Below are 27,193 nucleotides of genomic sequence, written 5' to 3'. Positions count from 1 at the left end.
ACTTCAGCTAACTTGTTTCTTATAAAAAAGCTGAAGCAAACACAGATTGTCCCTTTCAAATAAAACATGGGACTTTTCTTTTAAAGACCATCTAAAAAGAAAACCCGGCATCAGAACAGTCCAGCTCTGTTTATCTATCGATGAGATGGCAAAAGACTTTCAACTAATATCTGCTATTTTCTCCCACTTTTGTTACTGGAAATTAACATCAAGGATGCTGAGCCATAAACATATCTGGGAAACTTTTCACGTGAAAGATTTTGTTCATAACCATCTCAAGCACCTTTTCTTTTTTGTCCCACTCCGCAACCTTATCAGGTTGAGACTCGCACCCAAATTGCTTGTTCAGTTCAAACAAAAAGCCAAACAAAAACCTCATCACTTGGTATTTGGTTCGTCTACACCCAATCAACACAGTGTTTTTGTGGAACACTTATTACACTAATTGCCGGACAAGCACGTTTTTTTGTGGTTGAGGACCACATAAGTAATTCCCATGTCATAAAACAGTCAACAAGAAATAAACCTTAAGAAGTGGTGTTTGGTACAATACACAGAGACCAAGAGGAGATACAAGAAATACAGAGGATAATCTCCAAATTTAAGTTCACCTGCGGACAGTGCTCAGCTTCTTAGGAGCTATAGGTGTAAAATATCCAAATAGATTAAGTGATATTATTGCTTTCTAAAATTGCACACTGATACTGTATGGCAATACCTTTTTCTCGAGCAAATAAATATCCTTTGGCTTTTCATGATACAAAACCTCTACAGTAAAGGAGGGAAGAAAAGGTTTGTCCAGGGCTTCTAAGTTTCCAAAGCAGTTTTGCAAGACTACTATACATATATATACGCGCACACACACACATACATATATATATATATATATAAAATTGACTGCTGCAGTCAGTAGCTAAGCTTAAATTTCACTGTGATAAAAATCTTGCTTAGCTCATAGTGCAATGGGAAAGCTACAGAGCTGCCCATCACTCCCTATTTAGCTACATGGAGCAAGGAATTCTAAATTACTTACTTAAAACAGCAAGACTGTAATTTGTCTGTATGCCCTACGTGTGGCACTATGTCACAACTGCCACACGTGAATGGATTGTTAATTTTTTTTTTTTACATAGATACAAACCTCAAAGTAAAAAAGACTAGCAATCACATTTTTATCGTTTCATCTTTTTCAATATCACTTTACAAATTTTTAGCATAACAGCTGTGTGTTTGCATCTAGGCTTTATGAGGTAACAGTGATTACGTGACAGTGGGTAAAAGTGTGTCCATTAGTACTTGGCAGGTAACATGTTGTTCGGATTATAGCATAAAGTGACACCAAACCATCTTTAGTCAATCTTAGTGCACAAGGTGGTAAGTTTTGCTTTTGATTTTTGTGAGTAAGGTTTTGTGTATTTGGTTGTGTAAAAGACCTATTACACACATATATTTGCAGTTCAAAATGACTCTATGACACATACAGCAATGAAAACTATATTCACGACTAACATATTGTTTTAGTGAAACAAAACCAAACTTACCTGTTTGACAAAGAACACCCGATGAACAACACTCACAAACTACTTCTGCACCAATATCTACTGGGGTTTCCATCCCTCTAACTAAAGGCGTTCTCACAAAGCTGGTAACTAAGTTACACAAGGCTAACATCAGCCTAGCTTTCTTTCTAACACCTACAATTCTAGGATTCACATTTTCAATTAAATATTCACATCCTTAGACGATTCAAGAGCTCAGACAGACCTGCAGCATGAAGCCCCACTCCAGCTTTATAGGTGAAAATGAGATGTATCATCCAGAGTTAGTATCATGGCTCTGATTCTGAACATATTTTGGACAAGTATATAGAGAAAATATATTGCTGGAAGTAGGGGGAGAAACCTGCTTAGAGATCTAATTAAAGAGAAATTTCAGACTATTACTTAGCATTATATGGTCTGTACAGGCTGAAAACTGCTGTTTTCATTAACAGAAGTTAGGCAAAAAGCCTAGAAATTAAGAGTGGATTCTCAATCATAATAACAATTAACATTGTGAATGCTGCCAAATTTAAAACAAAGAAAGAATAAGTGTATCTATAAACCAAGGACTGATATCAGCAAACTTGGAGCAAAACCACCTTGTATCACTAGCTCAACAAGAGAAGCCATCTTAGGAAACCGATTATTTTAGGCATTTATACTTCACTATCAGAGATGCTCACAACATCTGAAAAAACAGTATAGATGTCTAAATATAAGTGTCCCTGCTTGATTACAAGAACCCAAAGTGTTTTAAAAATAATACATGGTTGTGTAGCTGGTAAATGTTTCATGGACAGATGGGCTAGGGATAGGAAAAGATGAGCTGCCCTTCCAAACTTTCTCCTTCAAACTCTCCCATCTATTGAGAGAATAAAGAAACATGAGTTAGAAATATTCCAAGATCATCTTACTCCTTGGGTGCACACACAAGTGCAGAAGTCCACAGCATAGATTCTTCTCCCCAGTGACAAGCACCGAAACAATTATGTAGGATAAACAGCAAAGTGATTATCCAACCACATCTGTTAATGAATTACAGGCATCTCAGCAGTGGAGATGCACTGCTGCGATTGCACTGATAAAATGCTTAAAGCCAGCATCCTAAAACAAAACTATCATTACATTAGTTACCAAGTACTCGCCATGCCTATGGGTGCTTCAACTGTAGCATCAGCAAAGAACAGTTTATTATTAGATAGGAAGACCGTCAAAGTAGAGTTGAGCTATAGCTCCAGAATCTTTAGGAATTTGAGCTACTTTTGAATGAGCCATCAAAGTCCCCTGGCTCACGTCACTTCTGGCTCCCAGAACACTGGGAATTCAGATTATTTAGCTGCTTGGTGCAGGGTTTGATATCAGAGATTCATTTTGAAAATTGTTTTAGCTGTACTTTTTTTTTTTGCGAGGTACTAAGAGGTAATCTAGAATTTTGAAGAAGCATGGTTGGTGCCTTCACAGACACTTTAACATTGGTTTGATGTTTCACAGGACAGAGTTTACACATCAAAACTGAACAACTTGATTTATTTAAAATTCACCTCAAAATGCATTGTGTTTAGTTTCTTTTTTAAAATGAACATTCAAAGCATCAAAATATTACTAATTTAAAAAGAACCTTTGTTAAGAATAAGATAATTTACATACTGTAGATTGTGGCTGTGAGGGGAGAGAAACAACCAATGGTAGATTAGGCACAGTACTAAGGCCAACATGCCAGAAAACAACACAGCTCTATGCTCAACTTTTAAATGAGCTGGACAAAATAAAACATTTGGGTGGGAAAATAAAACCAACCGCTTACTTGAGGGTGTTTGTGTAAAAAAAAAAAAAAGTGTTAGTAAGTTTTCTATCTAGACCTAACTCAGTCATGTATTTAAAGAACTCTATCTTCTTCCAAATAACAAAAAAACGTTTCTAAACCAAGGCAGATTATTATTTGGAACTGGCATAGTAAAATAAAGGATCACAGTATACAGAGCTTAAAATCCTGTACCAGGAAAGAGCAACAAGTGGGATCATTACAAGGGGATCGTTTAAGTATATTATCTAATTTTTAAAAACAGAGATATAAAATATCAGTTGCATAGGGATTTAAATATAAGGCCAAGCAGGAGATTAAAGTAAAATAGAGATCGTAAGAAGGGCACTATGGTGTCAAAACATAGTATTTCCATTTGAATTAATGTCTAATTCAAAATCACAGTATTTTGCTAGTACTACAAACAGTGAATGTCAAACTGTCCCATTAATCTTGAACTGAAAACTGACATTAGAACTTCTAAATAGTACAAAACTAAAGCTCATTGTCTAAACCTGATCAGTGTATTAGCACAATAGTGCTTGGTACGTACCTGATTTATATACTCTACCTTCTGTAAATAATATAAAGGTTATTTCTTGTTAATAAGTGTGAGATCACAATATTACTGCATGCCATCAGTGGTTTGCAGGCTTACTTGATATTTAATTATTCAGTCTTTAAAAGTGTAAGATCCCACCCTGCAGAATCTTCACCCATTGAACACAGAACACTGTCATTAATAAAATACAATAGAAGTTCCACCGCTAACAACTAACATATAAGCCAGGATTGTAGCGCTAAACCCAGTACAGTTCATTATTATTAACTCACAGCAATTTTTGTTAGGAAGGTTACCTGTAGACTTCCACATAATCTTGCGTGTATTAAATATAAACAAGTATGTAACTAATGGCCGTCTCTTGGCATTTCAAGTAGATTATTCAATTGTGAAGTATTTCCGCAAAATCAATTTTAAATTGTTAAAATGAAGTTCAAATATTAATTTCTGTATCTACATGTAGCTTAATTAACCTAAAATTGTAAGGAATAGTAGTGTAAGGAAAAAAAAATTCTCCAGATGAATTAGGCGTTAAGGTACACTAACTGGGAATACCTGAACCAACACGGTAACTGAAAAAGTGCATAAACATAGTAATACTACAAATGTGTTAACTACAGAACAAAAGGTTTTCTGAAAGCTAAGCAATACTATTTTACATGTTATTTACAGGTTGCAATTTTTCCAGAGACCACAGAGCCAATTTATGATCTTAAAATTCCTTTGATATATTCAAAGTGTCCTTTGGCTGCCATCGTATTCGATCAAGAACCTATTCACACACCAGTGAATCAGGTACTGTACAGTCGAACAACACTGCCACTGTGGTTCTGTAATTCTGCAAATTCACTTCTTTCTGTTCTTTAAAGAAAAAGCAGTATTTTCATTTCACGCTTTTTGTAGGTGTTTCAGATTCTGTAGACTGTCTCCCATCAGTCCATGCCTCTCGTGTGCTCTTCAGTGCTAGCGTTTTCTGCTGGTCAACCACAACATAATCAACTCTTTCATCTGCCACGCTGCTGCCTGAACCGCTGCTCTTTTTCTGGGAAAGGCAAGGGAGAATGAAAAACATATGTTAAAATAAATTAACAACAAAAAGTAAGTCAACGTCCCAAACTGGTATAGAACAAACACAGGCTTCTCTGAAAGGTCCAACATAAGTGCTCCAATTGACCATTTGACAAACTAGTTAAGATGATCTTGCTGGAGGCTCCCTCTTTCCCAGCAACAACTTGTGAAGAAATTTTAAACTCTTGATGGCAGAAACGCAAGAGTTGATGATTTGCTTACCTTACGAGGTGGGGTAGATTTTCCTGAATCTAGGTCCAGATCTAAATATTCTACTTGTTTATCTCCTTTAGGTTTTACCATAGGGCTGCTTCCTCCATCAAGACTGTTGCTTCCAAACAAATTCTGAAATTATAATATAAATAACTTCAGCTACAAACCTGCATGCTAATGGTCCACATTATCAAATATGCTTACTATAAACTGACAAAATATGAAAGGTTAAAGAACTGACTGAGAGCTCTTGCAATCAGCTAAACCACGCACATTTTATTGACATTGTATAACAAGGGGATATATTCTAAGTCAAAACTGGGACAGAGTCGAAAGCCAACAAGGGGAAAAAAGCCCAAAACCAACCCCCCAAATTTAAGGTTGCCACCAAACCAATCTGTGCCTTCCACCTAATGTCCCTTTCATATAATGAGATAAAAATGGAGTGTGGTTTGTTCTTTTTAAATGAAGTTGTAACACCTCAAATTTAGCAAATTTCCTTAAATTGCTGTTAAATATGTTACACGAATTTCAGCCTTACAATAGTGGCAAAACTCCAAATGAAACTTTTACATTTCATTCAAAAGCCATCATGACTAAGCTGAAAATAAAAAAGTATTATTCAATTGATAAGACCAAAAGATTAAAACTTTGGAAAATTTGTGTAGGGCTGCCTGAACTGAAGTTGCATTGTATATATATTGCATATACCTAAATTTCAATTAGCCCAGACTTTTACAACCTCACCTCCTCTGTCCTCTCCCAGCCTGATCCCTCCCTCTTAACAGGTGTTATAGGAACAGTACAATAGAAGGACTCTTCTCTAAAAGATAAAGAAAAAAAAGGAAGACAGAGGGCAGCAGTCAGCAAAAAATGAAGAGGAAGGCAGAAGGAAAGACAGAAGGGTAAGGCTGACAGCAACTTGAAAGAAAAAGCAGAATATTGCCGATTTTATTAAATAAAACAGAAGTATGACACGTCCAAACAAGATGCTTCGAAGCTGATGACAGAAAAAGATGAGAAAGTATGGGCTCCTTTCTAAGATGCATTTGGAACAAATAAAAATTTCCAAAATGTCTATGTAATTGGCACATTTTAAAACAAAGGCCTTGAGTTATCTGGAAACATTCAGGTTCTCTAGGAAATAAAGTATTTTATGGGTTAAAGCTTAATGGGCTGGGCTCTTTAAATGGAAGTTATCCATTATATCTGTATCATCCAACTCCTGTAGTATTAAGCGGTAACAAGGACAAAGACAGACAACTGAGACAAAGTTCGTTTTTGTTGCCCAAATTCTCTAAACAAATTTCTGCATATTTAACATACAAAAATCAGGCTCAATCAATGTTTCCAGCATAAATAAAAACTCTTTAAACAAAAAAATAATCTGTTATTTCAAACAAACTAGACAGGCAGAACATATGCATTAGAAAACAGAAACTTTAAATATACATAAGTGAAAATGAAAGGAAATCTGCAGAACAACCTTAAAGAATGAACGGTGCAAGCAAACAGAAGATATTAACAAGAAGCCGTCTGAGTTGTGATATTAATTATACTGACTTGGACTGAAGTTAAACCCCTGAAACGGCGTTGTAGGAATCAACAGATATCCCCAATTTGAACTGCCATTCTGCTGCAGGGAGAACTGCGGGCGTAGGCGGTTCTAAACCTCTGTGTGAAACGGGATGCTTCTTGCATCTGTAAAAACTTGACGTTACCGATTACTTACCAATGCCCCTTGCAAGAGAGCAGTCAAGTTTTTACCCCCGTTGGCTCCCCACTGCTGAAGCGCGCTTCACCCGGGAAGCACGCCTGCACTGCCGGCAGACCAGATAGGGTACCAAGCACAAGCCAGGATGCTCCCCAGGCTAGTGGGCTTGCACCGAGTCAGGGCTGCCGCAGAGAGGCCAGCGGTAGTGGCTCACTCAGGGGGGACCTAAGAGGCAGGATCCAGAGGCAGCAATGGTGAGCTGAAGGGGAGGGAGACTGGAGGAGATCGGCGGGGGGTGGGGGGGGGTACCCGCAGTGGCAGGGGATGGGGGAAGCAAGCAGCGCTGCGAGAGGAGGAGAGTCCGGGCTGTAGTGAAATGGGATAGCACATGCCATATAAGAAGGCAGACAAATGAACGGAAGAAAAAAAGGTGCCAGACAGGCCCTCCCCAAAGAAGGTCTTTCATAATGCTTTGAAGATGAAAAATGCTGCTGTATTCCCAACTAAGAACCCAAGCTGTAAAGATGTGGTGAATGCATTGAACTATACTGAACAAAAAGGTGAGCTCAAGATACAGGTTTTCCTCCAGTGTTTTGGGGGTATTCTGGACCATGTTTTAGTTTAGGCCTAGGTCTACCGCTACTCTTACTTTAAAATATTATTATTGGTGGTTCTTTTCCTCTCGCTCCTCCCCCCCAACCAAACAAGGGAAAGGCTGACAGCAACTTAAAAGAAAAAGCTCTTCACTTACTTGCACTGCAAGCTGAGTACCTGAAACTTTATTACCTGAGAAAACTCTCCCCCAAAGGGGAAAAAATACAGATATTCAATACACAAAGACCCCTCCTACCTTCTTTTTTGAAAGAAGCTTAATAAAAGTACACATAGCTCAGTTTTTATAGAATGTAAACAACAAACATCAATCCTGTCCCTTCCACATTTCTTGGAAGATGTCCTTTTAATAAAGGTTTTTAAGCCTGTCTCAGAGGTCTTAAGAGAGTTTATTTCCCTTGATATCATAATATTGAACTGGTGTGTAGCCCAGGACAAGCAATTACAGACAAGAGGAGACAGTTTCTAGTGAAGAGGAAAAAAAAAGGTAATGTATTGAACTGATTTGTACAATAGATATGTATATTAACCATTCTCTTTGTATATGATTATGCTCTTAATTTCTTCAGTGAATTCTTACCAAAATTACAATTTTTCTACGGAGATTTTTTTTTATTATTATTTTGATCAATAAGTATAAAGGGAGTGATGTTGAGTGGAAGGATCTGTGTTTGCGCGATCTAAAAGTAAGGACTGCACAGGAAGAGAAGTTAAGACGTAGATTTTACATACTGGGTCTTCAGTGGACTGATTTGGATTCATGGATACATAATTCTCTTCACTGTCGTGCGAGTCACTGCTGGAAGTTGTGCTATGAACTGAATCCGGTCTGGGAGACATGGGAAACCTGGAGGAGCTAATTACCAGGAATTATTTTACAAACAATACATCTTGAATATCTTAAACCTCCTGGTAAACAACAAAAATAAGCATATTAGAGCTGAAGTTTTCATTCAAGTTTACTAATGTTACATTTTTTAGTTATACACAGTCCCTTATATTTAATATTACAAAATAAAAATTAATATGGATACACTTCATTTCAATGCGCATGTGCATATATGCATACACACACATATAGACACACACTTCCAAAGGAAACCTCAATTTGTATCACACAGGCTAACAATATAATAGATATACACACATTTATTAACACTCCAGCCAACAAAAACAATCCGACTGAGGAAAAGCTAAGAAACTTACTCTCGTGCAAAGCTTCTGGTGATAGGAGATCTAACGGGGGCTTGCAATTCTTCCCATTCAGGCAGAGGTTTTATTTCTAGTGGAGCTGGTTTTGCTATACAAGAAACAGACAATCTTAAAGCACAGAACATTCCTAAACAAACTTAAGTTTAATAGCTTTTCAAACACCAAAAAAAAAAATTACTATTTTTTAAATAGTAAACACTAGTTAGGAAAAGGAGACATTGTTCAGACATGATACCTTAAATTATATTTTTAATCTTTCCAGGTACTGAAAAGCCAGGCCAATTAGAAAAAAAACAAACACAACACAATTTAAGAATTTTGCAATATCTACTTGTAAGTAGTAATTCTGTTTTGAAAAGAGACTCTGAAAATGGCTGCATCATGTTCTTTCTTTACTCCGCCACGATGACTTGTTGAACTGACAAGCCCACCATTGGGTTGATGGGCTGTTTTAGCTTAAACTGTCAGCAGAGCCAACTCTGGGTACTTTGCTTGGCTCATGGACAATTATTATTATGCAAACTCTGCCCTCGCTGCATACCTGTGCCCTTACTGATGAGGTTTCACAGCTCAAAGCGTGGGCAGAATCTGCAGCTAAGACTAAGTTTGCAAAAGTGACAGCTGAGCCAAGACCAAGGTTCAGTTCCAAGAGGTGTGCGTCTTGCTTCAGCACTTACCAACAGACAAGCAGAGTGGCCGCATGTTTTGCCATTCATGACAGCTAACATTGTTCTAAAAAAGCTGCCATTTTAAAATTCCATTTTCAGAACAGAACCACAAATAAAGTATTAGTGAGAAATGCATTATCCCTCCCTCCAGCTTGTATGTTTCACCCCTCCTAAATGTTAGAAAAAAATAGAAAGTATCATCTATTCTATCACATACAGTCAAACTGCTGGCACAGTTTGAATCTCAACTTTATCCTCCCCAAAACTTTTTTTAGAAAATAAAATGCAATGTCATTACAACCATGCCCGTTCCTCTCCTTGCCCTCTCCCCCCACCAGTTTTCTGCCTATTCGCAGATTTACCAAGATGAAATGTCAGGCATGTAGCACAAGTTCACGTGCAGTAAGAGCTGTCATACGTGACCAGATGAGGAACTGACAGAAATTAGTTGCTTAATCAGTGCAGTTGTCTCACAAGGAAAAAGCAGAACTGTACTCATTATACATTATACTCACTCTTCAGATTGAATTTATTGTAAGTCAGCTATCATATATTGAACATAAGGACTGATTCGAATTTTCCGGATAAGTATCAGTCTCTAGTATCCCATAGTATCCCAAACAGTCTTCTCCTTTTCTCTGTTAAGAAGTCATAATTATGCACTCAAAGGCATATCAAGCCCACTCCAGTAGTTCTGCCACTTTAACTCACTTGCTCATAAAAAGCTGTCACCACCGACTCAGAAGAGGAACCACACTTATCTATCTCAAGATATAACGTATCATACGAGACAAGAGTGGCAGAACTGAACTCGATGTAGGCAAGATGATACCAAAGCATGAGTGACACAAAAATGATCAGCTTGCTCAAGTCCTCTGTAAAATCCTGAGAATACCTGGCAGGTGTAATCGGCAGGCAAGGGGCTGCTTCAGCAGAAAGAGTCAGGACTTTGTCCAGAGCCCACTGAGAACGGCAGGAATATTTCATCCAATGGCCTTTAACGACTAAAGGTATGATCGGTGGCACTCCCATGAGGTTATTAACGTTATTTGTAATCGCCTTTACTGCTTGTGACTATACCAACTGAGCACCTTCAATAAAGCCCATCAGACTAACTGCAATGCTCATTAAGATGCATAAATGAATCTCTGTACTAGTAAATGGTCAGAGGATCAATACTTTGCTTTATTTCAGTGTTTAGCCAACAGCAGGAGACTCAAGTAAACTCTGATTTCAGGCTATTGCCTAACAAAAGTTATTTCAAGCAACTTACAGGTAAGCCATATATACTTGCTTCTAAATAAACAGGCAAAAATAAATCCAAAATATGAACAGCTAAAACTTAAGCGATCAGAACACCCATGTTAATGTCAAGGAAATGTTTCCATGCACTGTTTCAGCCTGAAAGACTTTAATTCCTTGTATAGGAAACCTTTTGCTTGGCAAGGAAAACTCATCCATGATCTTAGATTGCAATAGAAGTAAAAAAGACTATACAAGAGTTATTCTAGAATAACAGTTTTCTTAATTTTTGTTTTACTTATTCTTATAAAGCTCCATATACATACAGTGCTAAAGTACATACCCTTTCTTCTTGTAGTAAAGTCACCTATGGTTTGTGAATCAGTTCGCTCTAAACCATGTGGTTTAGGTCTTAAAATTTTAGGACTTTGACCTAATTGGTAAAAAGAAGACTCTCTTAATAAAATTCTATTTGTAACTGGAAAATGGAATCTTGTAAATAAACAGCACAACCCCCTGCAGAAAGGTTAACGCCACAAGCATAAGCAAGCTGCCGAAGGAGAGTTTTACAGTCTAGCTAGCTCTCATACTAAGGGCTTAAGCACCAAACCAGAAACAAAGAAAACACCGCATGCAAGTAATTGTCGGAGGCAAGCATAAAAAGTGTACAAAAAGGCAAAAAAGTGCATCAACCAATATTGTAACTGATCATTACAATTAGCTGGTTTCAAGTTGCATGACATAAAAAATTTCATATTTGAGGAACATCTAGCATGACAGAAGAGTCATGTTTCAGATGCAAAGTGAGGTACCCTCAAAGAAATTAAATCCTGTTTAGTCACAATATTACTTTGGATATAGTAATAACTCTTGGGATGTCTCCTATCCCCTGTGCATCTCCCACTTCTGTGAGAAGCCCCAAAAATCTTTTTCCACACTGCACTTGTTACACTTGCTCCCCAGAGGTCCGTATCTGTCCGTACCAAAACTACCTCTCCGACCCTGCAGACACAGCGGGACTTTCTTTCCAAGCTCCCAGCCTGCACACTGTCCCTCCACCATGGCACAACCCAACCTCCACCACAAATGACGCTGTCAAAAAATTACCTTTTTGAAATTGTATATAGCTATATACAAGTGCGGTAGATGCACTAAATATTCCCCAATATGTTCAGCTATCATATGCTATCATGTTATTAGCATAATTTTCCCGTATATTATGCTATCACACAACATAACACTTTAGATGAAACTGGTAACGAGGTGAAGAGTACAGACTAAGAAAACAGAGTCCATAACCTCCCTACAGGCAGTAATATAACCACTCTCCCAACAAGAAAGTTCTTAGCCAACTTGACCAAGCTCTGTGAGTGTTTCGGGTCACATTATCTATTTTAAATAAATATATCAATAGTGCACAATAACCCTAACCTTTCATGAAAGTCTAGCTGACAAAGTGTTAATATTAGAAAAGGCGAGTGCCTTCAAGTAGTACACCATGAAGCCATATGAAAGGTAAATCTTTGCAATAAACCAAATGAGAAGTTTAAGCCTGATTATGTTAGAAAGTTGCCCTACAGCACAAAATGGAAAAGGGCTGGCACAGACTCAGATGTGGGCTGGTACTACCAGCAATAAGTGAGAATACTTTGTGAAAAATAAACTTGGCAACAAACACCAGAAGTTTGCAAATCTCTACCCCAAGGGTTTTGCATATGAAGTGCTCTATTACTGTTATCACTGAAGTATTGGGAATAATCAAGTAACAACAAGAAAGGTAAACAGAAAGGTTTTGTACTGTATCTTAACTTCTACACAGTGCTGCTGAGAAACCATGCAGGTAAGACAAAATGTATTTATTTACTAGTAATGCTGCATAGCAACTTCCTTAAAAAGAAAAGGACATGAAGTGATTTTTGCACAGACAGTTCTTTTCCAATTTCAAAATAAACGGCTGGAAGTGCTGATGAAAAGACCAAGCACAGTTGGGCAATGGTGACCAAAGACCCAGATTGTAAAGTGGTACACAAAGCATTTCTGTGAAGTATGCTGCTGACTGGAGCTAAGTCAAAAAGCATGACCCAACACATTGCATAGCTCATTCTCAGCTGATTCGATATTCTTAAGTATCTTGCCTACAACTCTATGATAAAAGCTTGCCTATATAAAAAGACCAAGATCTTAAAATCGATTTAACAAATGTAAGAGTTCAAATTCAAACACCTTTTATTAAGAACAATTTGATGCAGAATGTCATTACCTAATCATATTAACTCTGTGTTCCACAGTTTTGTAATTGGATTTAAAAGAAATTTGGCCCAATACAACTCAATTTAAAATGCCAATCAATGCACTGACATATGAACACAGATCGTAAGTATGGTGAGAAATCTAGTAGAGTAAGAGGGTTAATGAAATTATTTAACCAGTGTGTACTTTATAACCTCTCTGTTCTTATAGTCAAACAGGCTGAAGTGCCTGAAACCCATAATACAGAAGATAAGCACAAGGAAGTCAGGGCTATGACTCATTATTTCTACTTTTGATAATGATGCTAATGTGGTCTCGTGCAGCTAACCTTCCTGAACTATGATTATCCCCATTTGTAAAATGTGGATATTATGTAATTGCCTGCCTCACTTAATTTAGCACTTAGAAACCATTCTGAGACTTTCAGAAGTGCTATATAAGTAAGTACAGGTCCCTACAATATTTCTCTTCTGCATCAGACAAGAACATACAAAATGTTCCAGCATAAAATAAACTCACTGAGCTTTCAACTCTTGCTGCTGAAAGACCGTTCAACCTAGATAAATTTGGTGGCAAAACAGCTTGCTGCTACCAACCAGCCAGCATAATGCAATTCCTCTAGTTTAATATGTCACAGAGAATTAAAATGTTTGTGCAGGGTTTCCTCCCCCCACTCCCCCCCCCAAACAAAAATCAAAAGGCCCAATCGCTGTTGAGGAGCTTACGCTGTGCAACAGAAAAGACCTGACACCGGGCAAAGGAAAAGGGGAAGGGGGATCACAGTCACAAAACTGCGGTTACTTATTTGTGACTGTAGTACAGAATTCCTCCACCCTGTTTTTGCTCATTAAAGAAGATAAAGTAACACAAGTTAAGGCACAGAAAGCCCTTAATAATATCCCTTACTCCTTCAAAAGATATATTTTTAATAAATCCATTGGAAATTTTATAAGTGCCATTCTTTATGTAAAAATTGGCAGTTCTGTCACTATCTTAAGCCAGATCTGTGAACAGAAATACTTATTTTTGAGAACTTTATATCTTCAGTACTGCGACTGAAATTCCTGGTGCTGCTCCCAAGTAGCCTCACTAATTTTCTCCGGGAGCCCATCCTACCCGAACACAACACAGAGGAGAAAGTACCTCACAGCTGTACAACACACTGGTCTCCAACATCTATTCTATTCAGAAATAACCACTATAGGTAAGTGCCATAGGGCTGTTCTTCCAATCAGCTCAGCAAAGGTGGAAGGACAGTAGGTCTCTATGAGAGCCTGGCTCCATATGGCATTCCAATACCAGCAATACTGTGGACCACATTTCCCGTGGCTTAGGCCTGCAGGCCCAAATTTGCCTCATGAGTTTAGGCACTCACATAAAACAACACTTTTAACTTACATGTCTATTCTGGGAAAGATAAATCTGTGTAAAAAAATAAATATATGTAGGGTTTATATATTTTGTTTGTTTTTAACTGAAAAGGAAATAACTTGTGTTGCAACACCACTGGATGCAAACCTACAGGGGGAAAAAAAAAAAAACCAAATAAATTATGGTGAGTGAAACCAACCAAACAAGAAGTGAAAATTAGATGTTTTCAGTGTTCAGTCAAGTCACCACCTGTGAAATGCAAAGTGCTACAGCCAGGAGAGAGAAGCTCAGCTTCTGCACGCTCTATCAGACGAATACTGTGCAAGGGCACTCCGAGCTGAAAAATCACTAATGAAGTCTATTTTTCTAACAAATGGCTGCTTGTGAAAACTGCCAAGCAGAACAAGCGATTATGGATCTAGCGTTAGAGTGCACTCAGACGGCATGAATTCTGCTCCTGGCATTTCGGTGTGTGTCAATGCTGCCTTTGTCTGAGAAGTCACCAGGAGAAGACTCCATTTCACAACTTTGGTTTTGTTTCAAGTAATGGTTTAAACTGAAAAACCTTTTGGCTTTTCCATCAGCTAATGTATTCTCTCTTCTTGTTTTCCATAAACCACTTGGAATATAACGTCGGGGGGGCAAAAAAAGGGGTCCCACTGCAGAAAATTCCTGTATCGGAGTAGGTGGGTCCTAACATTTTTGGTTTTGAGGACTTAAGCCACTCACTGAAGAGCCTCATTTGTTTTTGGGCTATCACCTCAAAGCACTAGTATTAAACAAGATTTCTGTTAAGAACGCTTCTTTGCTGACTGCCTGCTTGTTCCACGGCTTGCTGGCAAAGGATTTTACGTCAGGAAATTGCAAACATCCTCACGAAAGAGGCCAACGCTCTATTTAAATACCAGTTATTTAGGGCTTAAAATTTTAAAGTAAATCTACTAATGTGACATAAAATTTAAGAAATGCATGATCTGTTAATGCTGTTTCCTGGCCAACCGGACTAATCCTCATGAGACAAGGAGATCAGATGCAAGAACGCTACAGCAGTGCTTTGCTTGGAATAGGAAGGGGAAAGCAAGAGGCAAAAACAGCCACATAAGTGCCCTACATTCACAAAAGTACTTTCAGAGAGACATAACTAACAGCAGTTTTCCACTTCCGTTAAAAAAATACACATCTTGCCTCCTTTTCCCTGTAATTGGCGGAAACTGAAATTTGCACTGAGGTCCAAGAATTCCAGTACTCGGAACCACTGTTGATTTTTCCTTAAAAAACAAGGCTGAAGCTCACGGTCTTACTCCCACAGGGTTTATTATTTGGTTTTCAATTCTGCAGAATAGCTTCCCCTTTCCTTCTCTTCCTCACCCCAATGAACTCTGATTCCCGAGTACACGGTCTTCAGCACAGAGCTCTACAAATATCCTGAATTTGCTTTTTCATCTCTGTTTTTATTATGACTATTTCCTGCCAAGGTACTTCTAATTAGAAACATGTATTTAGTTATACAACATTCATATCCACTTCCATACTAGTACCCAGCAACAAACAGGAATATCAATAAAATGCTTAGTTCTGGTCAGTGATACCACATGGATGGTGATAACTACAGTCTCTTTAAGACACTAAAACCAAACTGAAATCAATTTATTCTTCCAATATTATGAAACATAAAAAGCAGTCATCTAAAGAGAGGCTCTCCAGTTTTCTTGGACATCTTATCTTCTCAAACTAACTTCTCTCAGAGCACTGGTACTTTGAATGCTCCAGAAATTAAGAATGAATTGGAAAAAATATCTGATTATAAGTCCAGCTGCATCTGACAGCTAAGGTTCACTGGTATTCATGAAATATTTGCCTAATGTCATAAAAACTATTCAGAGAATACCAAGGCTATTAATCATCTAAATACTATTTGACTGCTCTAATTTGTGAGTAACTCTACACGTCTGTATTTAAAAAGCCCCTAAAGCATGATGAACTAAAAGCATTCAATAACAAAGACAGTGTTTTAAGACCAAAATACAGTGTTCTGGAGTGTCTATTGATTAGTAGTTTAAAGCTGCACTAAGGTTCATGAAATCCAAGGGATACTGTACTTGAGATTGCTTTCCTTTTTTTTTATTTTTAAAACAAAACACAAAAAACTATCAGAGTTTAACTTGTTCATTGGAAAAATCAAGCTAACATTAAGTCTATAAAAGGCCAATGGAATAGCATGACAATACGTATATCAAAAAATACGTTTCCTTAAAAAGGCATTAGGCACACAGGGAAGAAACCAAAAATTGTACGGAGGGAAGAAAAAAAAAATGGGGTGTTACTACCCATGTTCTCTTGTTCCTGCTCTCCCTAGCATCTTTAGAGTTCAGCACTGCCATCTCTACTGCTCGTATCAGAGCAAGTCTTGCAGTTTGTCTTCAGAAAACTCATGTTTAATTTTTTTAAAACCATTATGTCCAGCAAACCATAGCTTCCTTCGCAGCTGTGATGCAGCCAGCCAAACGAAATCTTTACTTGAAATTATTTGTTATTTCAAAGTTTTGTAAGACAAATCACAGCTGCAAGTTAAGGACTGGTGTATCGTAGCAAGGAGCTATATAAATTTCATTTAAAGCTATTAAGTGAAAACAAGCCTTGTAGAAGTAATTTAGTACAGCCATGGAGGAAGCGTCACTTGCAGCTAAATGAAAGTCTTTGGAGCTCTTTGTGGGGAGGAGGGGGAGAAAGAGAAGAAAAAAAAGTTGTATTCAGACTGCTTTAGGAACTCTGAGGAAGTATCAAAACATCCCCCAAAATCTTATTTTTTAAATTTCCCAGACAGAATGAACAGGAGGTGCAGCTTTCAAGAGCAAATGGAAAGATTAAACACCTGGATTTCTTAAAAGCAAAATGAACAGTACTTCTGCTCAGAAAAGTCATCATGAAAATTACAGTTTCTTTTTCAACAGACCTACACCTCAATTCTTGCTGCTGATTAAAATCACCATTCACAATTTTTCAATGCCTACTTGTTCTAAAGCCTGAGAAAATGAGTGATCTTTTATTTAAAAACACGCAAGACCATCACGATAGCATCGAACACTGCAGAGTTGCCAACTTCTAATTATTATTATTTTTAAAGAAATGTGAGCTCCTGTTGTCACTAATGCCTTAACTGTTTCTCTCGAAGTTTTATTCCAGGATGGTGTCATGCTTCTGCTGTTATCGGGTTGTGCAATATGTTCACATTGTCCAACTCAAGACAAACAAACACGTAAATATTTAACAAGGAAACTGCTCACCAGGCTATTTATAACTAACTTCATGGTTAATGAGGGTTCTTAATTTCCTTAACAACTACCTACTTTGCTTGGGATTTTTATAGCATCATACTTCACTACAACAACGAGTGATTATGCTGTTCATCCAGAAGCATCACAGTGGGTCCTATAGGGGACAAAATGTGGCAGAGGCTTCCTGACACGTGAAAGCTCTGTACACAACTTCAAAGTGGGCCTATGCTCTTAAATAAAGAAAATTGGATTTTTCTATGAAGTTAAGCTGTTTGGGAGATGCTCATGAGTAGTCATGACAAAGATGCAGCCACTTTTTTATAAGCAATCCACATATTTGTGGTTTAACCACACAAATTTATGTCTTGTAATGTCTTAAATGAGAAAAATCCATAAGAACCAGATAAAATTTTTTAACATTTTTAATATCACAAGTCCCAACTCCATGAGAACTTTTTTCCTCTCCCTTGGTTTCTTTTGTTTGTTTTCTTGTTTTCAAGGTGCAACTGGGTATTTTGTTGGCATGAGAAGAAACATGTGCATCACTCACTGTCTCTAAATCCTAGTTTACCGCTTGCTGGGCTGAAAATTACCAGGGCCAAGCTGCAGCCTCCTTTAAAGGCAATGGTATGGACTCAAGTTGCAGGAAGCATCTCAGGCTAAATGCTGATATATTTTCGTTGAAAGATAAGCCTTTTGTAAAAAAATAAAGGTGAAAATGCACTACAGTGCCTATTGGTTATTCTTGCCATCAGCGACATAATCTGTGCAATCCAACACAAAACTAGGACTGAAAATATTGTTTAAAATAATCTTGAATACAATTAAACTCTAACAATACTTGGGCAAATACGAGACAAATGGAGCAAAGTCCAGTACCGTGTTGTAGGCTGGGAATCCCACGTTCTTTAATGGCTCTGACAGCAATCGGCTTAGTGATCCTGAGGGCATCGTTGTATCACAGCTCCCCATGACCCTGAACCAGCATTTGTGCTAAACTGAACTCTCTCGTAAAGTGTTTTTAAGTGCTATGGATCAAAAGCATTACAAAAATGGCAGTGTTACACTATATTGAAATGAATGAGATTTAACTGTTGATTTTCATTCTACCACGGTCATGAATTGTTAATTCAACCATATGCCCACTGTTCGTATATTTCTTTTCAGAAGCTTAAAAAACCCACTTTAGTAGAGAGACATGCTGCCCCTCAGAAAGAAGAAGTTGTCAAGTTACAGTAAGTAGGGCATCAAACCAAGACTTTAAAGAACTAAATTCCACCATCACTAATTCCATCATTGACTTAACTGTTTGATTCAGATATTGGAAAAGTACAATTTGTCAGTCAAGATGGGTAGCACATATTTCTTAAGAGCTTTGAACTTTATAGATGAGATACACACACACTAAATGTTACATAGCTATAAGGAGTCCTTCTGGACAGCACCTAAACAAGTATTTAAAAAACCCATAAATCTTATTTTGTAGCTGTTTGGTCTTAAAGTCTTGCTTTAAGATCACAAAACATACCCCTGGAAATAAATCGTGGGGCAGGAGGGGGTCATTACCATGCCCAGAGGCTCACAGACACCCCCCCATCCTCCCAAAAGCTGCCTCCTGACCTATAAAAACCAATTCACACCCTACCCCTATTATTTCTGACCCATGCACTTTCCTTGATCTCTGACTTACGTCACATTTGTACTGAAGATTAAGATCGTCTAGACTCACAGACCTCTGTCAGGCCTTGTGGACTGCCAGCACAGCCACCTGGGACCTGCCCTGCTACACACAGCGGTTCCCTGAGGAGCAGCCAAATGTTCGCTGCAGTCCTGCAAGCTGTCAGCAGGATGGGGATCACAGGATCCACTGCCTTTGGATCCTCACAGCCCTTTTCAGATATTCTGAAGAGCCCCAGGGAAAGAACGAGGTGGAGCAGAAGAGAACCTTCTGCCCTTTGCTGCCTTAGCTGCCTAGGGAGACTCTACCTCACTGCATTTGGGCACCTTGAATTCTACTGCTCCTTCTTGGATAAATGGTATTTTGAGGAAGGAACTGTCAAAACAAACATCACATAATCGCTCTGTGGCAGAACCAGTCACAGTCTTTGAACGATGCAAAGAGTAAGACCCAACTGCATGGATGGATGCAATATTTCTTCCGCTTGAAACCTTTTGCTAGCAAGAATGCTTCCAATTTAGCATCATGACTACATGCAACCATGGCAAGCTAAAGCAGCCAAAAAGCAGAAATACAAAATCAATACAGAAAATGGTTCTCTGTAATAAAAGGAACAGCACCCTGAAAAAACAAATTAAAAAAGAAATTATTTTTGTCATTTAGTTACAGGTGAATGCAGAAAAGCACCTGGCCAAACGCTCTCCATTTTTTCCCAAGCAATATATCACTTACCTTTTGGTACGCTTCTCTAAAGAAACAATAAAGCACTTTGATTCAAGTTATTGGGGCAGGAAGCCAACACCATATTTTGAAATTACTTTCAAGACTTCCACAAAATACTGGAAGCTCCCCGCATTTACAGAGGCAGCCGTGAGCTAGAAAAATGAAACTCCATGGAAATGTAGTGTCATCTCAAGACTGTATATATTTATTTTTTTAAAATTTGTTACTATTTTTTAACCCATTTTCTAAAAACAAAGCTCTTCTAGAAACAGGTGGGAAAAGACACAGGGTATCTCATAGCTCACCATGGCTCCTGGCTCAGGCTACTCCTACAGGTGGGAAGACTGAAGAGCCCCAGGCTCTCGCGGCAGGGGTGCACAAGTGCTTGCCGCACAAGAATGTGCATGCACTTTAGTGAATTTTAGACCTATTTATTACCTACATTTAGCTTGCCCATGTTATTGATTTTTCATAACTCAGTCCTCTGTCACAGTTGCTACTTCTGTATAACTCTACCTATTCTTAAAAATTTGGAGAATTTTAACAATTTAATAAATTAGAATGTCAGGTGCTTAGATCAGAGCTGCAAAGACATACACATACATACACAGCGACTGCTGCTGATAGACTGCCAGATCTTTGCTGCCTGGCACATCATTCTTCAAAGACAGCAGAACCAGAAGTAACTGAGTATGTGTTTCACCTCAGGTTTACAAAACAGAAAGAGCAGAGGGGAGAGCCGGCTATATGCAACAGAATGGCCATTGCCATCACCAAACCCTTCGTTTTCTACCCTTGTCAAACTATATTGCCTGTAAGCAATATGCCCTTAAACCAAAGAAAAATAGAGGAGATGCTAGGCATATACATTTTGACAACAAAAAGCAGTGCATTCTTCATTTATGTGCTAGTTTCACTGCATTAATTCTTTGTCAAAGGCATTTTTAGCACTGAACATAACAAACTTCCCTGGCCCACACAGAAACATTACTGAGCTAGAGCTAATGCTCATGTGAAAGGTGATGGTGATTATTTCTCAGTAACAAGGAGAGCTACCAAAAAGTAACTGTGAGTTGGAGGCAGTGCAAAAACTATTTTTGCAGCAATCTGTAGCCAATAATAATATACAGCAGCTTCTTCAGACAGAATGTGAGATGGGCCCTCCTATACCTGAAGGCCTTATCACCAACACACCTGATCTCTGCAGTAATACTATCTTTTAGAGAAGCCACAGAGGTCTTCAACAGAAATTCTTGAACCAATGGCATATTAAAAACCCCCAAAACATTTAAAGGATCAATACCCAGAAGGTAACTATTTTATGTACCATTTCCTCCCTTTCCATGTTTGCCTAAGTTTTATTGAACATTCTGGCCGCCTTGATACTTTCTATGCACTAATTTGTAGCAGAAGACCATTGTAGTACATTTATATAAGCAGAAACAACCTGATAACAGAAGTTACTACAAGAACTTAAAAGCTGGAAAAGCGACACTGTAGAATACAAAGCAAACCCTTGCTCTCGTTAGGTAAGGGTTCACTAAAACAAGAGTTTTATCCTATTCTAATTCAAAAGGAACTGCAGTTTTATTTTCCCAAAGGTATTTTTGGATGGAGTTATTTGCATGGAGAACTCAACTACTGAAATGGGGATATATTACCACCCCGATGTGTCATCGTATCTGCTCTTCACAACAATGGAAGACTCGCAGTAGTAGTACACTCGATAAAATTTGAGTGAGCCAGCGTATGTGTGTTACTAAGATAAAACCCACAGTGATAGATCAGAATCATTACCATTCTTGGTAACTCGAGATCTTCACAAAAGTTTTTTAAGCCCCTAAACATTTGCTATACAATATTTACTTTTGGGGACAGTTTTACTTTAAAATTATATTTTAATCTTCTACATTATATTAAATAATCATATTATTTTACAGTGATAACAGCTTCTAGAAGTCTACAGGCAAAAAAGTACAGCCAGTCACTCTACACTCATTGAGAGGTACGTTAGTACATCTAAAAATATTTTCTCTGATTTTAGCTAGGTCTTTTTAACTGTAAAGCATTTGAGGACAGGAGCAAAGCAGTAGCATTACACGCGACTTTTAGAATGCGGAACACTAATTCAATTTGAAGAAGAGAGATGTGCCCCCGTAGACATCTGTGTGACTGCTTTGCATGGCCAACAGCAAAAGTGAGAAATTTACTACTTTTATAGAAATTTACTACTTTTGAAAGTCAAACACTTTATCAGTAAAATATACAAACTGGCCAGTCGGGGAAAATATGTTAAAGCAGTTCAGTGGTTATTTTTAGAATATTTTCCAGTATCAGCTTTCATCATCTGTCCAGTATTTCTTCAGAACTAAACAAAACTACTGTCTGGTAACATGGAAACAATTAGACCCAAGTAGAGAGCCAAGGTCTTGAAAAAGCCCATGCCTCATGTTCTGAAGATGGACAGCCAGAATGAGATGTGGTACTTCCCATTTTATACTGAGATCATCTATACTGACACAGATAATGACATTATCTACTTCACTTAATTACAGGCTGTTTTCACTTAGTGGTAGAAGAACTAATTTAAAGGTTTAGTTAGTGAATATTTTGAATCATCTGAATATTTTCCATTGAGTTTTCCCCAAAATGAACTCAGCCATTCTCAGTGTAAACACCAATTTTTCAAGCACATTATTTTTAAAATAGGACTTACTCAAATACAAAATACTGCAGATGTTTGACCTAATGTTCTTTAGTTCCCACTTCTACAAGAAAGTTACCTTGCCTGAAAAACCACGTAGTAGGGAAATAAGTTCCTTAAGCAGTTACCTGTGTTTCTGATAGGTAGGCTGGCTGATAAAACATTTTAGATTAACTGGAAAGTCTAAGCTATTTATCAGTGCATACTACTGCATACTTTGAGTAGGATTAAAAAGCAGCACAATATACAACTCATTCGTGTTGTAACAATTAATTTCTTCTAACAATGTTTACATCAAAAGCAAATACCTAAAATACCTAAATAAGTTACTTTTAACTTCTACTTCATACAATGAAAATGTGTACTGATCCTGTAGGAAGCATTGCTATGGCTATAAATTTGTATTCTATCCACTGCCTTGTGCGCTCTCTCTCCATCACAAGCTGCCTTCTACATATGAGGACTATAACTCCCACTTCTGAGGGTTAGCAATGCTGTGTCATTTTTCATTAGTAACTACAACAATAAAATTTAAACTTATGCTTGTATTTGGCATTGTTATTGTGATCATAGAATCACAGAATGTGTTTGGTTGGAAGGGACCTTTTAAAGGTGATGTTTTAATATGGTTAAAAATAATCCTAGGATTCCCTTATGTTACAGCTATCTCACAGGATAAAAATTATTTTGTTAGAATTTCTAAAAATATGATAATTTTCTGCTAATCAGAAGTTTGAAGAGCTATGCTATCTTCTTCGACGACAAAAATCAACTTCTACTGGACATTTTCCTCACCTTTTCTGTCTGGCTTGAGGTTCCGATCCACTGGTGGTGGCTCACATTCTGCAGCAGGTACTGACCGTCGGGGAGGAGTCTTTGGACTGGACCTGAAACCCATGTGAGCAGGAGGAGGGACTTGCTTTCCAAATAACGGAAAATCAAATGTGCCTGGTGTCATTGGTACATAGTTTGTTTCCTGGATGGGTTCAGTGAAGCTGCTGGAATGCTGTCGTGGAGGAGAGTTGGGATTCATTGGGACATAATTTTCATCTAGTTCTTCACTTGAAACACTTCCCACTGTCAACATGCTTCTGTTTTTCTAGAATTAACATATATTTCCTTTAACAAAATAAGTTATGCAATCAGCTGTGAATCATATGAGCTTTTTAACCTAATCTACTCAGATTAATATATTCTACTGAAACTGAAAAAAAAAATCACAAACACCGTACAGCATGCTTTTTTACATGGAAACAAAGAACATTCAAGCACTGTCACCTCTCATCAGATCAAGTCATACTTACAAAGTGGTTATGGAAGCCCTCCAATGAATTAGATCTGTCATTCGGAAACGTTCGTGGAATATCATAACAGTCTTGAGAACTAATTTCTAAAGAAACAAGAAGAGAAAGCAGCTATTTATCATCCCTGTTTCTGTCACTTGGCACCAGGCATCCAGAGCCTGTTGTTATTTACTGTCTGCTTCTGAGAGCACACAAACACACCTCCTGAAGCTCTGGCCCATAGATTTTATCTATATACTTGAGAGGACTGTGTTGACAAACAAACGTAGCACTCATCAGTCACAACTTGAAGATCTTATAGTGGCATTTTTCTACTGCAAGAAAAGGAAAAGTAATTTTTCCTTTTAAAGAAGCAGCAAAGTCTTCCTTTCAAACAGGCAGGGATAAGAATTCAGTGTAAGAGTGGGTTTTGAGAGACTGGGCCCTCATGAAAAACCTATTCTAAAATAAACAAACTGCAGATGTAATTTAGGGTCCGGAGAAGTTTTCTGACTGAATGCCCTTCCCTTGGAAAGTGCTGATTCAAGAGGATTCAATCTGCTGCAGGAACAGGTGAATCGCTGCTCTCAGCTCCCCAGAGCGGTCTCCAGGGGCTTTCCATTTGAGCAAACTGCTACAGAACCAAAGATCTCCCTGTTTTCAGGGTCCTGGCTCTTATCAGTCTGCATTAAGCAGGTCCTCAGCTTTGTGGCTGCTTCTTGGGTGGACAGAGGTGTTTGAGAGGCATCTGGCTCCCAGGTCCTGCTCACCCATGCAGGCACCAGGCTGCCTTACCCTGCAAGAGGCGTGTCCCTCCTCCTGATGCCAAGACAGAAACCGTGGGCAAATTCTGGGTTTTATCCCCATCTTGCCCTGAAAAAAAGCTCTGAAGTTTTTTTGAGATTTCCACCTCAGAGGAAAAATAGACACGTCTGCTATCAATCGCCAAATTAAAATGGTATTTTCAGAAAGGGTACTTTTCCTCAGGCTGACAATCTCAGCTTTAGTGTAGGAGTACTTACTTACAAACTTAGCAAAATGAGACAAGATAAGCAAAGCAAACAAGGGTCTTGCAGGGTGTTACTTTGTCATTTTAAAACTCTAACAATGACCAATATTATTACACTTAGCCTACAAAATGAATGACAAACAGGATAATACTGTGTGCATGTATGATCACACCCATTCTCCACATTGCCTCCTCTAAAAGCCCTGTCCCCATCCCCTTCCTCATTTCAGCCTCCCATCCCATACCTAGCACAACTCAAACAAATCTCCTTTTAAAATCCCCTCCAACATTAGCATTGACTCTAACCAGTTTAAAATTTCACTTTAAAAATAACACTATAATGCCCACTGCTTCAGGAACCTGAAAAAAAATGAAACTCAGCCCAAGAGTGGTTAACAAGACTAGAATTGCTATGTTAAGTATTAGCTTCCCAATCTCTACCTCTCACTGCATTTCTTGAGTTTAAATCTGAGACAATAAGAACAGGAACAAAAAAACAAGTAGAAAAAAAAACACAACCAAGAAACACCAAATTCTTTCAGTAAAAGTAGCTCCACCAGATTTGATAGGACCCAAAATACACCCAGCTGCTAAAGGAAAAATGGTAAAAAAAAATACACTAGCACATCTGGAATATCAACATTTAGGTGACTATAGGGAACAACTTTAATTTTACTTTAAAATTGCAGTACACACAACTATCACAAGGAGAGAAATGGACAAGCTCGAGAAGTTGGCCCATGTGACTTAATGAGGTTCAGCAAGGCCAGGTGCAAGGTCCTGCAGCTGGGTCAGGGCAATCTCTGGTATCAATACAGACCGGGGGATAAAGGGATCGAGAGCAGCCCTGAGGAGAAGGACTTGGGGGTACTGGTGGATGAAAAGCTGGACATGAGCCGATAATGTGCACTTGCAGCCCAGAAGGCCACCCGCACCCTGGGCTGCATCAAAATAAGCATAGTCAGCAGGTCGAGAGAGGTGATTCTGCCCCTCTACTCTGCTCTGGTGACACCACACCTGGAATACCGTGTCTTCTCTTTTTCCTCTTTCTTACATATTTTAAGCATTGCAACCACAGACTGCTTTGTGAAGGGCTACGTGCTTGTTTTTAAAGGCTAGAAATGCCCCTCGTATCATTCAGCCCATTCGTATCATTCATATCACAGTCATCACAAGGTTACATCATTTAGCATGGAAATTCTGGAAGAGCAGGATAAAATATGGAATACTGACCTTTACGAAAGATATTCAAATCTACAGTTGAAATGGTATTACTGCGTGAGGGTGGCATTCCTGCTGTGGGGATGCAATAACTACTATCAGTGTCTGAAGCAGTGCGACTAATGCTACATGTTTCCACAGGAGATCGATCTGCAGCGTGGTGAGGTTTTGGTGGCCGAGGTGGAGGAATATCTGGAATAGTCTCCAGTTTTGAAGTCTGAGACAACGTTCCCTCTGGAAAAGTTCGTGGAATCTGATAAGTACCTCCAGGCGTGGGGGGAATGTCATAGCTAATGGAGATGTGTCTCATCTGTGCATCTAATGAAGATGATGCTGACGGGGTACTGAAAACATGTTGCTCTCCTTCCGCCTCAGTCCCAGATGGAGAGGCTGCCTTCGGTAAAACATCCTGCGAGTAACTCCTGGGAAGGTTATAAAGGCTGCAGTCTGTCAGTGTCTGTCCAGCACGAGAAGGTGGAGAGTCATAGACACCTTGCTGCTGAAAAAAGCCATTCACAGCATGCTTGCCCGCTGACGGAGCAGGATTTTTGTGGGAGGGCACGTTATCATTGCAGTCTGTTTCAGAAGAGCTGGATTTCGCCGAGTCAGCATGAGATCTACACGCAAGATTGTAAGATAAAAATGTTGATGAACGTATAAAGAAAAACAAACATTACAAATAATAAACACAACATTTTAAATGTAAACAACTCTAAAGTCTATCAGTCCCTTCCAATTTTTTTTTTAAATGAAATGCAGGAACTCAATTATTAAACAAACAGTAGCACGTAAGAAGGATCCCCTAAGTAGCTAAATACATACAAATCCATGCATGTGAAACGGATAACACAAGCGTGGAGCTTTAGCAGCAGCTAAACAACAAGTTGATGTTTCATAAAGCAAGTGATTTCCACAATGCCAATTTGGAGCAGAGTTTGTTTGGGGGCTGGTTTGTTTTCCTGGGCTTTTTTGTTGTGGTTTTTTTTTTTGTTGGTTTTTTTTGGTTTTTTTGGTTTTGTTTTTTTTTTAACCCATGTTGCAAGCTA

General features: G+C 38.4%; 1 protein-coding gene across 11 annotated transcripts in view; it reads right to left on the bottom strand.

The window, feature by feature from the left end:
- Window positions 1-3,039: 3,039 nt before the first annotated feature.
- Window positions 3,040-27,193, bottom strand: part of GAB1 (GRB2 associated binding protein 1) — a 103,236-nt gene continuing 79,082 nt past the window's right edge. For 6 of the 11 annotated variants that reach the window (XM_054201804.1, XM_054201806.1, XM_054201812.1 and 3 more), the window contains 8 exons: window positions 26,160-26,764; window positions 23,939-24,024; window positions 23,430-23,733; window positions 10,977-11,066; window positions 8,718-8,811; window positions 8,244-8,367; window positions 5,195-5,317; window positions 3,040-4,946 (listed from right to left, as the gene is read on the bottom strand). In XM_054201804.1, coding sequence (XP_054057779.1) covers window positions 4,788-4,946; window positions 5,195-5,317; window positions 8,244-8,367; window positions 8,718-8,811; window positions 10,977-11,066; window positions 23,430-23,733; window positions 23,939-24,024; window positions 26,160-26,764 — 1,585 coding nt within the window. In that variant the 3' untranslated portion in view covers window positions 3,040-4,787. Of the gene's footprint in view, window positions 4,947-5,194; window positions 5,318-5,932; window positions 6,009-8,243; window positions 8,368-8,717; window positions 8,812-10,976; window positions 11,067-23,429; window positions 23,734-23,938; window positions 24,025-26,159; window positions 26,765-27,193 lie in introns of all 11 variants that reach the window. The other 5 variants (XM_054201807.1, XM_054201811.1, XM_054201805.1 and 2 more) reach the window with 4 other exon arrangements.

This window comes from Rissa tridactyla, chromosome 5 (assembly GCF_028500815.1).
Source record: "Rissa tridactyla isolate bRisTri1 chromosome 5, bRisTri1.patW.cur.20221130, whole genome shotgun sequence".
Classification (NCBI taxonomy): Eukaryota; Metazoa; Chordata; class Aves; order Charadriiformes; family Laridae; genus Rissa; species Rissa tridactyla.
The sequence above is the reverse complement of the archived record's forward strand: the minus strand, read 5'-3'. Positions and strand labels throughout refer to the sequence as shown.